The sequence below is a fragment of the Haliaeetus albicilla genome, chromosome 7 (genome assembly GCF_947461875.1).
Source record: "Haliaeetus albicilla chromosome 7, bHalAlb1.1, whole genome shotgun sequence".
Classification (NCBI taxonomy): Eukaryota; Metazoa; Chordata; class Aves; order Accipitriformes; family Accipitridae; genus Haliaeetus; species Haliaeetus albicilla.
In genome coordinates this window covers 39909712-39926410 of record NC_091489.1, presented here as the reverse complement: position 1 = coordinate 39926410, position 16699 = coordinate 39909712, and the positions used below count along the sequence as shown (strand labels likewise).

The window sequence follows — 16699 nt, the reverse complement described above, 5'->3', positions numbered from 1 at the left end:
TAGCAGGGAACTTGCTTTGTTTGTGTTGCTGTTTCTCCTCAGTTTCTGTATAAGACTGCAGAAGCAATTCTACATTTTCATGCAGCATTTGTAGTCGTGTTACTAATTGCACCTACAATAAAATCAGCTTTATTTCTGTAAAGCACATTTATGTCTGTCTACTTAGCAGTCTAGCAGCCCTCACGAAAGGTAAATGCTAGGGGGAAGGCTAAGGCTGTTTGGAGAAAGCCTCTGTCTCATGAGCTGCCAAAAAGAGAAGGGAACATGGCACAGCGAAGGCATCCCGAAAGCCTGAGACCTCCTTCCATGCACAGCCAGGAGATGTCCAGACCCTGGGCTCAGTCACCTCTGCCATGGTCCCGCCTGGATGGAGGCCTTGCAGCACCTGTTGCAAGAAGTCAGAGAATCATAGAATTGTTTAGGTTGGAAAAGACCTTTAAGATCAAGTCTAACTGTCAACCCAACACCACCATGCCCACTAAACCACGTCCTGAAGTGCCACGTCTACGTGTTTGAAGTCACTGGTGCTGTGCCTTCCCTTAGGCTTGCCAACCTGGGGCACAGCAGCCTGGCTCCACTAGAGGAGGCTCCTGCCCCTACGGTGTCCCCTGCTCGCACCACAGCGGGCTCCTGCCTGCCTGCCTCAGCAAGGGAGCCTGCTCTTGCCCAGCTTGCACTTTAGGCGGGCAAAGACCTCCACACCTCCATGGGACTGGGCCAAGGGCCTCTCCAGGCTTTGCTTCCAGCAGCGATGCTGGCATGGACAGAGTGGAAGCCTACCGTCTTTCCATTTCAGTCCACTTGAAGCCTACAGAGGTGGCAGCGCTGCTCATACAGTTGGGAGAATAGTGGGGATTTGAGGGCTCGCGCCCAAAGCAGACATTGCAAAGGCAGCCAAGGCTCCCTCCTCCCAGGAGGGTGCTCTGCGTCTCGGCACGTGCCACACACATCTCAAGGGATGCCTCTCCAGATGCCTGGAAGGATGGAGCTGGCATCTTGCTCCTTCCCAAGAGCTCACCATTTAATGTCATGGCTAATCACAATGTGGTGGGCCCTATTTCATTTATCAAGGTTCTCTCTTTAGCTGTCAGGTCTTTCTTTTACTTACTTCTGTTTCAAAATGAAACATCAGAGAATTTAGGTTACTAGTAAGAGTGTCAGGGACATGGTCTTCTCTTAACAGCTGGAGTCAGCACGTTTTGAAGCAAGACATTGAAGGTCTGCAGGTAAAGATCGGAGCAGACCCTCTTCCCAGTCCTGCGTGTTGTTACACAAATGTAGTCTCAAGTGAGAGCCAGTAGTGTTGCTATGTGGCCCGAGCGGCCAAAGGGCAGTTGCAGCAAGAAACATACTTGTCCTACTGGACTCTGCATGGGCTGCCTGAGGATAAGAAGTTGCTGCTGTGCAGAAATATCTTAGGAGGCGGCAGCAAATTGACTGCTGAGCACTGCCTTACAGATACTTGAAACAAAATCTGAACAAAACCCCAGCCTAATAAATATTTATGTCAGCAACGAAAGAAATGGAGATGATGTTTTGGAATAGTAACTGAGTGGAAATCTGGGGAGATGCAGTGATGAAGCGTTAACACAGGGCCAAATTATTCCCATGAAAATAGGGATATCTGGTATCTCAGAGCTACGAGCAGAGACATAAGTGTCTGTGCTGTTCTGTGAGCAATCCATGAGACTGATGGCCTCAGTCCTTTTTTACATTGCCAAATTTGTAACTTGAAGTTTAAAAGTTAAAAATAATTCAGTATTCTCCGCAGAAATTGCCACAAGGATGTTAATAGCAGCAAATAGGAGGAGAGATGTCCGTTCACACAGTTGCTCATTAGCAGGAAGTCAGAGAGTCCTGCTGCTGTCCTCTTTCCACCAAAACCTTGTTCTGGCCAGTTCTGATATCCTCTCAGTGCATCCCAGGTAATCCAAAACATCCCATCGGAGCCCATACTGCTGCACAGCAAGAGCGCCCTCACTCTGCTCATTAGCTCTAGGCTGAAGGGAGCCCTTCAAAACACCCAGAGGCTAGGGCACCCTTCCCGTCCCTGCCTTGGCACTACTGCAAGGAAAATTAGAATCAGTCACAACGAAAGCTCATAACCTGGGATGACTTCTTGGAACTAGACCATGGACCAGACACAAACACAGCCACAGCCAGCAGCAGGTTCTGCTGTTAAAGTGATTTATGGTCTTCAAATGCAAACATCCTTATTTTGCCGACACACGTGCACAACTCAGTTTCATGCTCTCACAGCTGCCACGCGCCACCAGGAAAATATTTTGTGTCACACTGAGTTTCTCTACTACCTTGTGCTGCTTGTTGAACACGGTGGGGTTTCCCCAGCTGTGCCTGGACTACCATCTGGCTGGACTTGTGTCCAATGTAATTGTCTCTCGACTTTTCCAAGAACTTTACAAGCCCCAGTTAATGCAGTCTCCAGTTCTGCGGGATGGCTGCAACCAAGTAGCGTTATAATGATCCCTTTACTGTAGGTATCTGTTTCAGTAGAACACTTCCATCCCCTGGATATGTGCCCACACTGCTGCCACGGCTATTTTGGCTTGCTTTTTTTGGATCGTTTGCAGGATTGTGCTAAACAAATGGCTTTCATTCCTTCGGGCTATCTACAAACACCTTCAGGCAAATTTTCTTTTAGGAGCAAAATTACCTCCCACAAGAGGGGAGTGGTTTCAGGTAGAAGCTGGGAGGAGGGATGATTGCAACACAAGAGAGCAAAGGAATATGGGAGGCAGAAGAAATTAATCTTACCTGGAAAACCTCCCTGTTTTGCACACATAAGCGAGCTGTGCTGGCCACACCTTGCCTTTCAGTGCAAGGGCAGGGAGCGCTCTCTGACTCAAGCAAGAAGGAATACACACATTGCCTTGCAGGCCAAGCTGAGAGAAAGGAATTTGCTCCGCTGTGCTGGGAACGCTTTGAGAAACTCATCTTTCATCAGGTTATTGAGAACCTGAAACAAATTTCTCTTTCTGATACTGCTCAACCTGTGGAGTACGGACTTGTCTTCCTGATGCATGGCCCCAAGTGGCTGGGTGCTGTCCTCTTCTTTGGGGTACAGCTCCAAGGTAAGGAAACCTGGTACTGTCTGGCCTCAGTTGCCATCTTGACTTTCCTCTTCTGATCCCTTAATTATCATCCTCATTAAGGCAGCAACTTAAGGCAGTCTCAGATACTTGTTGTAGACGATTGCTGTGATTCTTTCGGTCCAGGGTTCACTGCAAGTGACTGGAAGTGATTGAGTTTCTTCAACAAACAGGTTTAGGTGTGTTCAAGCGGAAGAAGAACACTGATCTCATTCTCAGCTCTGGTTACACATCTTTTCCTTTCCTGCCAGGAATCTGGACTTTACTCCTAGATGTTTTTTTCACTATCTTTGTTACTAGACAATCCGAGATTGTTAGGCAGCACTGGGTTTAGATCCTTCACACAGCAACGATTCCAGACCAACAATAAACTCGCTTGAATTTTCAGTGGCTTGTATCAATATAGCTGGAATCTAAGAACACCATGTCCTCCTTTCCCAAATGCATCAGCACATGGATACGCTCGGTAATCTATGTTGAAAAAAGTATTTTACACTTATTTCCCACACTTGTTCTTTTAAGGGATTTTAAAATGAAAAGATTTGACACCGAATCTTTGGATGAGTAACATGATCTCTGCCAATGAAGTTTTTCAAATGTGAACACTTTCAATGTTTTGGCATTTCAAATATTTTCTCCTTTGAGAAAAATTATTTGGCAAGGAAATCTTTGATTATAAATTCTTTTCAAATACAGAAAAGGTATGGATTGTCTTTGTTATGAAGCCATATTTTACAACCCCAGATAAACTTTTCTTTGCTTGAATCACACTGGCATGTGTTAACCTATCTTCCTAAAGTGACAGTGAATATCTTCTTTTTCTGGTGGGTTAGTCTGACCAGTGAGGAAAAGGAAGCTAATGGGAGCACATGATAAGGAACAGGGAGGACTGTCCCTTTCAGCAGCAGCAAGATTTTTAGCTCAGCCCTGCTGTTTTGCAGGAACTAACCCGCTAACTAACTCGGAGAGCTAAAGCAGTCAGGCAAGCAACTCCGCGACTGCGGGGAAAAAAGTGAGCACTTACAGTACCACAGTTTTGGCAGCACCAATCTGCCAGAGTGATTGAACTCGGTCTGGAATGGCAGAACAAGCCAGAGGACAACCGGGGCTCAGGCGTGAGGCATCTTCACCAGCAACCCTTTGGTTTTCCTATTTTTCATTTTTCTTCTTTCTGTGTCTTGATGCTCTCTCTTGCTGATTGTCTCTCTTTCAGCGTAGCACCAACTTAGCGATGCTACCTTATTTTTAAAAAGGCAGCTGCGGTGGTTTGGTTAACAGAGGATGTTTCTTTGACAAGCAAATGCTTACAGATTTACCTTGAGGATTTCCTGTAGAGTTCCTCAGCCTTACTATATTTGACTGTAGTTGTCCAGCTGGGCTATTAACCTTCTAACAGGCACTTCTTACATCAATAAGAGCAGTTTTCACCATGGTGTGCAGGACACTCAGGCTGATAATACAAAGCATATAAAGGAAAGTTCTAGCACAGGAAATAGCAATTGTTTACTGGGGCTCAGCAGTGCTCCTTGAAAGGGCAGGACTACTTTTCTGAAGAAATCTGCTTGGGGAGTTAAGTGCAGTAGAATGTAATCACTTGTGAAAATGTGACCAGGACAAGCACATGAAAAGTTATATGATATCTTCGGTGCCAGTCAGGAGCAAGTGTATATTTAAGGAGGGGTGGCTTTTACAACAGCATTGCACCTCCTAGATGTCAAGTTTGCTCATGCCTGAAAAGAGACATTTCCCCCCCAAACAAAGTCTATTATCCCTATAGACAAGCCCTTCTCAGTGGTCCTTTCTCAACCAGTTATCAGATCTGTAAGTGTAACTGTGCAGCCACAAAACTACAAAGCAAGCCCTGTACCAGCAGTTCAGACGACTGCAAAGTCCCTCAAAACCAGCACTGCGCAGCTTGCACATCAGCTGACAAAATCCATGAAGCGCAGGTGATCTCTGCATACACAGGATCACCTCCCTCAGTGTAATTACATCTGTGTGCTTCTGACTGTCAGGTTAAACATTGACAGGGATAGATAAGGCAGGCTCCTGCATAGACTAAATGCAGATAAGGAAAAGTGATGAGCTTACTCCTAGACAGCAGCTTTCTTTACCTCTAACCCCTGCTGTTTTCCCTGCAGCACTGTGGCCTGCGGCAGCCGTGGAAGTTTACACTTCCAAGGAAGTGGATGCTGTGAACGGCACTAACCTGCGGTTAAAATGCACCTTTTCCAGCAGCAGCCCTATTAGCCAGCACCTGTCAGTGACGTGGAACTTCCAGCCTGAGGACCTGAGCTCTCATGAGCCAGTGAGTGAGACCTTTACACTCCATTTCATTGATGCACACTTGCTCAAACAAACCAGTCCCAAGGCCCAGCACTGGGTAAGCCCGGTGACTGCAAAAATTCCAGGTGTGGGTATGAATGGGCAAGCACAGCTGAAATGCACAAGGCACCGTCTTTTGAAATGGCCTCAGAGCTCATCTGAGAGTGACTGGGCCAACACAGCTCTCTTCAGCTTCGGCCATGTGCCTCAGCCAGTGCCATTCCACTTCCACGCGCTGCTTCTATCACAAACACCGCACAGTGCGTAGGAATGACAGATTCCTTTCTTTCTTGTAGGTATTTTATTACCTGAAGGAGCCCTACAAGCTGTCCGCTGGGCGGTTTAAAGAACGAGTCACCTGGGATGGGAATATTGAGCGTAATGATGTTTCCATCGTTATCTGGAACTTGCAGCCCACTGACAATGGGACATTCACCTGCCAGGTGAAGAACCCACCAGATGTTGATGGCACAATTGGTGAAGTGCGACTCAGAGTTGTGCAGAAAGGTGAGAGGCCAAGAACCCCACCAGAGGTCATGTGAATTTAGCCAGTGCGAAGCATTGGCAGGTCTTCCTCCACATTTGGGAAAATACATAGAAGAAAAGGGATTATAAAGAGAAAGCATGAGGGTAGTTAATGGATACAAGGAAAAAAGGAGCCTGAGAGAAGGTTATAGTCACGAATACATGTTCTCAGCCACATATCAAGAGCCCTCTGTGTGTCCTTCTTGTTCATTTATCTGTTTCTCTCCGTGCAGTGCATTTCTCAGAAATCCACTTCCTGGCGGTGGCCATTGGGTCTGCTTGTGTTCTGATGATCATTGTGGTGACAGTTGTGATTATCTGTCGACACCATCAGAAGAAAGCGCAAGAGAAGAGGATCAAGGTGGCAGACACTGAACTGTAAGGACAGAGGAGAGAGAGAGAGAAAGTCTTCTGGGAAAGCTTGTCAAATGTACCTCTATAGCTATTCTGAATCATTGACTTGGACCCTACACTAAGCATCTACAATGCAAAACGGCCAGCATGATTAGCAATAATTGGCTGCTTACTTGCAGTCAGAACAGAGCCCCAGGATGAACAAGCTTTGGAGTCCTTATTTCACTCTTGCCCTTCACAGTGGCTCCTCACTCAGAGAAGGATCCAGCTGTTGTGGTGGTAGCTGGCAGACAATCACTCTGTTCTTTCCTCTGTGAACCTGACACTGTGTTCACCATGCATCTAGCATGCTTGTTCTCTTATCATAGCACTTCTTTTTATATGTTATGTATGTTATAAGTAACTCAGAAGGTGACTCTGCTGCTCAGAATGTCTGATGCTGATCTGGGTTTTTTCTTTTTTTTTTCCTTTTTCTATAACAGTAGAGAAAAGGAGAATCTGAAGATTAGAGAAGAAAAGGAAGCCAGTCCACTGGAAGACTAGAGATCTTTGATGGTATACACAACGCAGGTATCCATTCAAACATTCTCTAATTAATGTCTCAGTGTTACGGCAGACTTTCTAAGACAGTTTTACTTAGGTATTTCACTTCTATGGCCATGGTAGCCGTAAACAGAAACAACTGAAACCACAGCTGCAGTTTGCTCTTGAGGGACCTTCAGAGAGACTGAAGACTGAACAGGCAGTGGAGACAGAACAGTGTTGAGGATCGTTGGTAGGAAAGCCGTTATTGCTGCTTTCTGCAACATGCCTGCTTTGTGGATAAAGAGGATTGAATTAATTTCCTTTTGCCAGTTTTGAATCGTTTTGATTCATTTAATCTTTATTGTTTTAAAATTGCTACAGGAAGACTAAAACTGTTTCCAGATCTGCTGGCTTTGCTGAAACAGTTCAGCATAATTTTTACCCACTCAATTTCTGAGGTCAGCAGTTGCCTCTACTATTTTTTTTTCAACAGTAACCCTGACTAATGAATCTGTTTTGTTTTTCATATAATCTTCTTCTTAGGTACTTCTAAAGCAGATGGTGAAAGCTTGTAATTTTGGATGTTAGGACAAAGCTGAATTACAGACGCCTCATGCTGCGAGTGTGGTATCCCTGCTCAACCCGAAATTCTTGCAAGGAAAGAGGATGACATTAACATAAGTTATAGATTTCCTTCATTGAAGCAAAGCAGGAGGAGCTTGCCCCATGAACAAGGAATTTTCCTTAATCTTCACACCTGCAGAATGTGAAGAAAGCTGCTCTGAAGATGTAAACATGCCAAAAGATTTGCCAATATAGCTGACTGAACAGAGACTTTCAAAGCATCTGAGCAGACACACTCTTGCACCTTAAAAATGGCAAGGTGCATATGTGTTGCCCAATTGTTCCTCCCTCAGAATCCTCTTTGACATCAGGAAAAGGAAGACTGACTACATGAGGGATCAGAGGAGCAGCCAGTTACTACAATGTACTTTAAATCTCTTCGCTACCTTAAGTGAGAAGTATTATAGTTTGGGAATGTATGCGGTTTCTTATTAGGGATAACGTTGACCAGTGGGTGTGCTTTTTATATCGATCTCTTGCCGCTTCAGTAGGCTTTGTAACTATGGTAGCTGAGAAGACTGTCTCCTGCTGCGTGGCGTGCGGCCATGTGCTTCAGCAGCTCCCCTCCTCTTTCCTCTCCCGCTCTGCCGGTATGTCCCAACATTGGCCTTCTTTCCCCGCTCCCCCCCTTCCCTCTGAAGGAGCACACCAGCACCAGGTGGGATGCTTCTGTCCCTGCTCAGCAGCTGTACACGCACCGTTGTAGGCGCCCCAAAATTGTGGCTGGCAGCAGCTGCTGCGGTTCAAGTTCAGAGACTGCCCTGAGCAAGCGATGCTCCGCGGTGCGCTGTCCCGCTGCCGTCCCACTGCCGTCTGGTGGGGTAGCAGCAGTCCATGGCTGCCAGCACAGTATCAGGCTGCCAGCGACAACAGCAATATCCCACTTTCTCCGGGTGCCGTTTATTGCCCAGGCGACTGCCAGCGCGTCTCACCCCTGTGTTTGACAGGCTCCCTTAGCACGTACCCTGTACCTCCACAGACTTATTCTCTCTAAGGCAAACAAAGCCCAGCTCATTGGAACAGCAGAGCTGTTATGGTATTGAACCAGCACCAGATCATCAGCCCATTTGTCGAAAGAGTAGCTTTATGACTTTATTACCCCACCTGTAATGTGCTGGCCACATTATCTGTTTGTACACATTCGTTTCCAGTCGCGCGTGTCGTAAATAAAGGCGCCTCGTGGAGAGCACTGGTGGTGTTATGGGTAACGTGTGGTTCCACACGCCTTGGTGCCTCGAATGAGGGCAGGTTCTGCCCTGAAAAGTCCCAGAAAAGCAGCCACCCGGCTAACCCAGGGATGGACTGCCCGGGGTTTTTGGGGAGGCCTGCTGGCCGAGAGCCCGGGCCCCAGGAGGGCCGGAGGCCCCGTCCGGCCCACCGAGGCCTCCGCGGCTGCCCCAGCAGGTGAGGCGACCCGTCGCCATGGCGACGCGGGGCAGCCATCTTGGGGCTGCCCCCGCCCTCACCTGCGCTGCCCGCAGGTGAGCCGCCATGTTGCGGCCCTGAGCGGAGTACGGGATGCGGTGCGGCGAGGCGGTGGCAGCCGGCGGCGGCCGCCGCCTCCTCCTCTTCCTTCCGCGGGGGCTCCTACTTCTGCTCGGTAATGGGGGCGCTCTGGGTGCAGGGCCTGCCGCCTCCGGGGGCCGCCGCGGTGGCGGGAAGGGGCGGGGTGGGACGGGACCGGACCGGCCCTGCCGGCGGCGAGTCCGGCTGGGAGCCCCGCACGGGAGCCGGGCTGTGGGCACCCGGGGGCGGTGGCCCCGATGGTCCGCGGGGAGATGGCGGGCTCGCAGTCTCTGGGATGGGCCGTTTCGGAGTGGGGGGGGCAGCCGGCCGCGGACCGCTCCGGGCCCCGACCTCGCTGGGCGGTTCCCGCGGCGAGTTCGCGCCGCGGAGCGGGTCTGTGGGCGGGGGGCGGTGTGTGTACTGGAACCGGCAGGAGAACGGGTGGGGTGGGGTGGGGCGGGGCGGGGCGAAGGAAGGCCTTTCGGCAGGGCTCGGTGGGCAGCTGGCAGCGTTCGTTCGCTCACCTTGCACTCAGCCCGCTGCTGGCACTCGAGGCGCGGGTACCTTTGTCCCATTTCGGTGTGCTTTGCTAGGGTCCAGCTAGCGGCACTCGAGGTGTTAAGGCTTTGAGTTGGTAGCAAAAGGGAATGTGTTGTTGAGACCCCTACATTTTATATCGGTGGCCGTGGAACAGGTGTGCAATGGCAGCAACTCGCACAGGAACTGGCAAATCTGAGTAGAAATGGCAGAGGAAGCAGCTGTGACAATTCGAGTAGAACTTCGCACAGACTATCACCATAATAAATCTTTACAAGCCAGGAGCAGGGGATTCATGAAAGGGAGGATTCGAGCCATGCTCCTGCTGAATGCTGGGCAGGCTGACCTCATCCCTGCCTGGAGCATCCCCAGTAGGCCAGTGAGGCAGAAGTTGTTGCGCACACACACTGAGAACAAGAAGCAAGAGTACTTGTGCTATGGGGTGACTAGTGACCTGGTGCTTGTGCAAGTCGGTGGCTGTATCACTCTGGGGCAAGACAGGCAGAGCCAGAACTGCCTTGAAGTAGTCTAAAGCTGGCACTTTGCAACTGGTCAGAGTGCCAGCTGGTTTGGTTTCTCAGCTCTTTATCTCCACATCCAAATATCTGTAGGCTCTCAGGGGTATTTTCCAGATAAATACTTTTAACTGGGGCTAGTTCAATCCCACAGAGAATAGGTCAGGGAAGTTTTCTACTTTTCTTTATATTTCATTATGGGGGAGGTAGTCACTACTGTGCTTCAGTCTTTGGACTGTGGTTGAGCTGCACATGCTTCGATACCCTTGGGACATCATCACTCCTGCCCCTCACAGGTAATAGGAATGTAATCCTTGTCTTTTGTGCTTGTTTCATCAGGTGTCTGCAAAGCTCTTTCCCTGGAAATTAAAGCCAGTCCTAAAGTGCAAGCTTTCCTTGGCGAACAAGTATCGCTGCAATGCTCATTCAAATCCAGTTCTCCCATCACTGAGAGCCTGACGGTAGACTGGACATACCGGCCCCTCACAGGTGGTCAGATGGAGTCTGTAAGTGTAACAGGGAGTCTTCTACTGGAGGCTGACCAGGCCTCTATGCATGCTAAAAATCTGATTATATTTTTTCCACTTGCCTTGCTGTGCTGCTTCATCACTTTGGGATTTGGGACTCTCATTGTCACCTTCTTTCCCATGTGAAATTGCTTTAGTGTTCTTTGGGCAAAAAATATGTAAATGCATAATAACATAATGATGATAAAGTAGATAAACTTTGGGTTTTGGCACAAGTGCTGCATTGGATGCTGTAGCTACATATAGAAAGACCGTAAAGCATTTGCTTGGTAGCTTTCTTGAAGGCAGCTGCACCCTAGTAGTTCTGTCATGCAGTCTACTGCTGCTATATCTTGGAGTGGTAAGAACACGTGTGCATTGACAGTCTGAAGACAGTGATGATGACAGCCTCTAAGGTTTATGGGCTGCTACTTGCTGTCTTGTTGGCAGCATTTTGAAATCTAAGCATAAATACGTAAGTCTGAAAGCCCAGTGGAAATCTCTCATTCAAGGTGGAAACAGAAAATGCACATCTTCATGGATTATCAGTGACTTCTGCTGCCTGAAGGGTTTGAACTCTTAGGAGTGTCCTTGTATTTGGAACAAAGGGGTGCTGCTTGTATGAAGTGAGGTCTGCTAAGTCTCTACTCATAGGACAGCAAGAGCAAAAGTGCAAGAAGCAAAAACTGAAGAACTGTGATGTTCTGTCTTGCACGAGGCAAGAAGCCTGCTCTGCTTCTCAACTGAAGATCTGCAGAAGGGAACAAGTTGGTCAGAATGGTGATGGTGACATCTGAGAGCTGAGGCTGGTAGATAAAAGCGTTGGAGATGTAACGAAATGGGACTGACTCAGAATTTTAAAATTGTAACTTGAAAAGGTCTCCTGCATAAGAAGTATTCTTTCTGACTTCTTAATGTGTATTCCTTTATGTTTACAATCCAAAAAGTAGTTTACTTTGCTTGCTTAGATGAGTGTTTTATTGGCACAATTATTGTCTTTGCCTCCTTTTAGATTTTTCATTATCAGTCTGTTCCATACCCAACAACAGTGGGAAAGTTCAAAGACAGGATATCCTGGGTTGGGAATGTTGCCAAGGGTGATGCTTCCATTGCTATCCAAAGCCCAGTGATGAGTGACAATGGGACGTTCATCTGCAGCGTGAAGAATCCTCCAGATGTGTACCATAACATTCCCCAGACAATGCTGATAGTTACGGAGAGGGGTAAGCCTCCCTTTCAATAGCATGTCCTTGTCTATGTGACACAGCTGCATTGCAGCTTTGTCAGAATCTTAGAAGTCTGAGCATCACAAGTGGAATGGGTTCCATGGGGTCCCACATTAGAATTTCAGCAAGAGTTACCTCAGCCCTTCTTTTGGAGTTAAATACATTGAGAACAATTGAATTTATTGGGGGCAGGGAGGAAGCTGTGGTGATAACGGAAATCAGAAGTGTGCATTTGTTTAGGAGTTCCTGTCTCTACAGCAGTAGAACAAGGTAAACGTTTAGGGAATACTGGTCTAAAAATAACTGTCACATCACAAACACTGATTCTCTGTAATACTTAATTTCCTCATCTGCCCTGCATGTGAGACCTGCCCCAAATTTGCAGCTCAGACGTGCTGATAGAACTATGGCATGACCTGCCTTTCTCTGTAGTTTTTTTGCATACAAATCACCCTACTGTGTTGGATATGTGATAGGAGTCCTACAGATTCAGTGACAAGCTGTTTCAAATCTGCCAGCAATGTGCTTTATATGGAAAGGCTAGCAACCTGTGTCCTGGATGAACGTTTGTCACAGAGACTTACGAAAGCCATATTTTACTACTGGTACAGCTGGGCTGCTCTTTGTCTTTCCTGCAGGCCTTTCCTTCCAGCTAACTTCAGCGGTGCTGCTGTCCATTTTAGTATTTCTCCCCTCCGTCGTTGTGGTCGTTCTGCTGTTGGTAAGGATGGGAAGGAAATTTGGAATACTAAAGGAGAAAAAAAAATCTGGCTGTAAGAAATCCTCCATCGAAGTGTCTGATGAGTAAGTTCTGACTGGAACTTAAAGCCTGTATTTCTACTTTGGCCTGTTGACACAGGCCAAAGGACAGTTTCTCCACAGTCCTTCATTATATAGCTCTCAGCATCTGCAGTTCAGTCACTGAAATTTACTGCTCCATGAGCATAACTTAGCCAGGAATCAGAAAGCTTTGGAAAATCCCCACGTTGGAGCACAAACCGAGTGCTATACATCCCCTTTTTCTGTCATTCTTGTGAGGCCATGGAACTGAAGCAGTTTAGGTTTAAACAGTCTTTCACTTCTGTAATCAGATTTATTTCAGCCTAAATCAGCAAGATATTTTGCTTATGTGGGCTTTATGTGTTGCTTTTTTGGTATGAAGTATCCATAACAACAAAACAAACTGAATAATGCTAACTGGTTCCCCTGTGATGATGGCCTGAGCAGAGATACGAGGTACTGAACAACACTTGGAGACTGAATTCCCTTCTGAACCGGAGAGGGTTCTATTCTGAACAGATTCAATAGGGAGAGTGGTAAGGTAACGCTGCTAGTGCTGGAGCTGCACCTGGTTTTGCAATGAATTCAGTACTGCAGTTTCTTGCAGAATGGGTTCTTAATACAGTGTTCTGGTTAGTGTTGTAAGATTTGCCAGCCAAATAGCAACTCCCGTTGTATTCTTCATGGCATTTAAGTGAAACGTTTGGCTTCAAATTGTGGGACCTGACATTCTTTATTGCTGTGCAGAGTCAAAGGCTTTTCATCATGTTCAAAAGCCGTCAGTTCAGTGTGGTAGAACCAGAAATCACAGTCCATAGGAGATATTAGTATGTGTGTTGGGGGAAAAGTCCAACCTAATCCTGGTTTGTTTTGGGGTTTTTTTGTTGTTTTTTTTTTTTTCTGCAGGCCTGAACATATGGAGACAGACGGCTGCTTGGGTAAACTCAGAGGCTGGTTTCTGAACTGTGTGGTAAGTGAAAGCTGGTGTTTTCATAAGTGGTTTTGTCAACTTTGGTGCTCAGAGGAGGTGCTAAGAGCAGCAGGTAGAGCTTGTTGTAACACCGCTGGATGTCAAAGAAGTGTCCCAAATGGCTAGGCTTATGCTCCTTGGTGTTTTCCATGTATGGGCTATAGGGGGTGAGAACTGCTGGTCATGCTGCATTGCTGGTAGGGGAAGTTGTCTTGAGATCCACCAAAATGATTTTTTGTTTGATGTTATTGAAATCTAAGCTGATATTTTTAAGATGAAAATCCAGAATTTTAAGTGCTAGTTACTGTGCTGTGTAGTTTCTTGAAAGGCCCTGCAAAACCAGTTTGAGGTTTGACAGTGCTATGGTGGGGAACAGAGACAGTGATACCTCAATCCACTGTGTTTCGTGCAAAGATGGTAGTGTGTAGTCTTGCCTCTTTTTTGGAGATCTTCCTGCTTACACTGTTGTCATAACAACAGAATCCTGCTAAACTCTTGTGGATTGTTTCTTTCTGGCTTTTTGTTTGTTTTGTTTTGTGAAGTGGCAGTTGTCTTCTTCTAATTCTGCTTGTTCGCTTGCTACCGTATCAGCAAGCTTCTGTTAGTCAGATGTGTTGTGCTGAAACTACTGAATGTTTTTGCCACCTGCTGTACTTGTTTTGTAAAATGTGCCTCTAAGTTCTGTGTGCTGGTGTTAGCAGCCACAGCCCTAAGTGTGGCGCATTCCAGAGTAAGCTCACTAATATGCTTAATTTGAGAGTGTTTTCATTTTTTCCCCAATGTCCTCCAGAGCAAGCTTACCTCAGATGCACCTTTACATCTTTTACACAGGGTCAGGAAGTATGTTAAGGAGGATTTAAATATGTGTTGCTTGCTTCACTATTCTAATGCCAGTGATTTAAAATGCACTAAATGCATGAGCCTTCAGACAGGTGTGTGCTGATGGTTTCTATGCTTTATTAGATACAGAATGAAAACTGAACAATTATGCAAGTTACATATGAAATATTTACAGCAGTTACAACGCAGCAGTATAGGGAACAAGAGTTTTGAGAGGTGCAGAAAGCAGAAAATGCTTTATGCAAAAGGGAGAGTTGCCATGGGAGGTGGAATGGTTATTGCAAGTGACATGCTGGGGAGCAGGGAGGCACCATTGCTTTCCTGCAGGTGGAGAGATGGGAAAGGAGGGGAACCCCAGTTTGGTGAGACAAATGCTGCCAGGCAGTTGGAGATTTTAAAAAATGAAAAACGTCTTCTCATCCTTTGAGAGAAGGCAAATTTGAATGCTATAATCCTGCTGCTTTCATATTGAGTATTTTGTCATCTCTTTGATACTTTGCTCTCTGATATTGAAATATTTAGCTTACCAAGTCTCTGAACGTCCTGGCTCACTCACTTTAATGATTCTACGTTTTTGAGGTTTCTGTGATATATTTTTTTCATGCCTAATAGGTTACCAAATAATTAAAATTGCAAAGCCAGTGAAAATCTTTGGACTTAAAATGGCTGGAAAGTTAGTGAGATTTCCCTTATAGAGCTGCTATGTTTGAGTTTCTTTCAAGTCGAGAGCTGCAGAGCTGGATTGTGGGGATGCTATCAAATGATTACTGTGGTTAAAACAATAGACAATGGAGATCCGAAAGTAGGTGGTTGGTTGTAGCTGAAAAACAATGACTTGTGCTGCTCTGAACCTTCACCGTAGGGATTGGTGGTGCTTTTTAAGATGGCTGTCTGCACTTTATGGTTTGTCTTTTGCTTGAGCTTTAGCTGCTACTTCTCTTAAAACACGCTTCCATGTGTTGGTTATAGAGTGGCAATTTGTCTGTGTATCTGTGCTAAGTCAGATTTAGCTGCAAGTGCTTATATGACTACAAGTCCTATGGCTTATTCAAGGACAGCAGCATTTTGGAGAGCGTTTAAGCTCTTGTCAGAAGCCTAGCAGACTCAAAATTTTGTTGAACTCGTAACTTGGTTCATCTCTTCAGACATAGTCTCAATTTCTCTCTCCATACTTCCCGTTTAGGACATGGATGAGGAAGACCCATACTGATGAAAGACTAAAGCTGTGGATAAAGAACAAAATTACAGCACTGAAAATCATGGCTAGATAGGTACGAAGGCTGCTGGATAACCAGTGCAGATTGAGGGACCTGCTCTAATCTTGGTAGATTGGAAGAATACTGCCGATGGGATAATTCATTTAAGCACAAAATAATGATTTTTGAAATCTTTCTAATTTATTGGGGGGAAAAAAAAAATCTCTTCTCCAGTGCCTACAGAAACCTCAGTGCCTACAGCTGTACAGCCCATTTCCTACCAGCAGTCTGACAATGCATGTTTCTTAGTTTGCTTGCAAATTTGTTTCCTTTATTATTGGTGACATCCCTCCTTTCTTGTGCCCTTGAATTTGAATTGCCTGAAGCACAGGCTACTCCAGAGTGACGTCAGCTCTCTAAGGTGATCATCATTGGGCATTGATGATGTTTTCTTCTCAATTTTTTTGGAACATATTTGCTATGGACTTAAAACAGTTTGATTAAGGTGATATATGGCATCCTTTGTCTTGGAGCAAAGAGAACCTACTGCTTTTCAACTATTTCTTGATTTAATCTGCCACTTAGCTACAGGATTACCATTTTGTTCCTACTGTTTTCTGATTCTATTTTTAAGTCACCAGTAGTGTTACCTTACATCATTGAGTTTTATCTTTCCTTTTTTTTTATTATTTGTCCAACAGCTGCATCACTAGGTACATTTCCTTCTACGTGTAGAAGTGAAGCACAATTCATATAAAACTATTTTTTTTAAATCAGAAATGTAAATGGGGACTCTCTATCTGGGGAAACATAACCCCATCTACCTCAACCATTGACTCAAGCAGTGTCCAAAGGAATGTTCCGTGTTGAAGAACAGTCATGTTCCTCCTCTCTTCTTTTAGGTACCATTTTAGGGAAACAGCTAAACATGCATCATTACTGCCTGGACATTGTCCAATAATGGATGACAGAGAGCAGTGGAATTCATGTCTGCTCAATACCTAAACAGTTGCTGTTTTCTTCTTCCTTTCTGTATGCGGCATTGGTCAAACAGTCTCCTTTTACATAGGTGTTGTAAGTTTACTGTTGACTTTGATATGCCATTATCAATAAATTGTTTTGTTTCATTCTGGGCTGTGGATTTCCTTATTTGGCTAAAT

The 16699-nt window shown here is 45.9% G+C and overlaps 2 protein-coding genes across 2 annotated transcripts; both read left to right on the top strand.

Moving 5' to 3' along the window:
- Positions 1-2706: 2706 nt before the first annotated feature.
- On the top strand, positions 2707-8647 carry MPZL2 (myelin protein zero like 2). The gene is made up of 6 exons (XM_069787947.1): positions 2707-3092; positions 5252-5418; positions 5732-5942; positions 6194-6338; positions 6797-6884; positions 7383-8647. The coding sequence occupies exons 1-5, from the start codon at positions 2720-2722 to the stop codon at positions 6855-6857; spliced, it is 957 nt and encodes a 318-aa protein (XP_069644048.1). The 5' UTR covers positions 2707-2719; the 3' UTR covers positions 6858-6884; positions 7383-8647.
- A 238-nt stretch (positions 8648-8885) lies between these two features.
- On the top strand, positions 8886-16666 carry MPZL3 (myelin protein zero like 3). The gene is given in 8 exon segments (XM_069787946.1): positions 8886-8918; positions 8920-8976; positions 8979-9063; positions 10361-10527; positions 11540-11750; positions 12392-12557; positions 13440-13503; positions 15527-16666. Coding segments are annotated over 8 exon segments (810 nt in total). The 3' UTR covers positions 15554-16666.
- Positions 16667-16699: the final 33 nt, after the last annotated feature.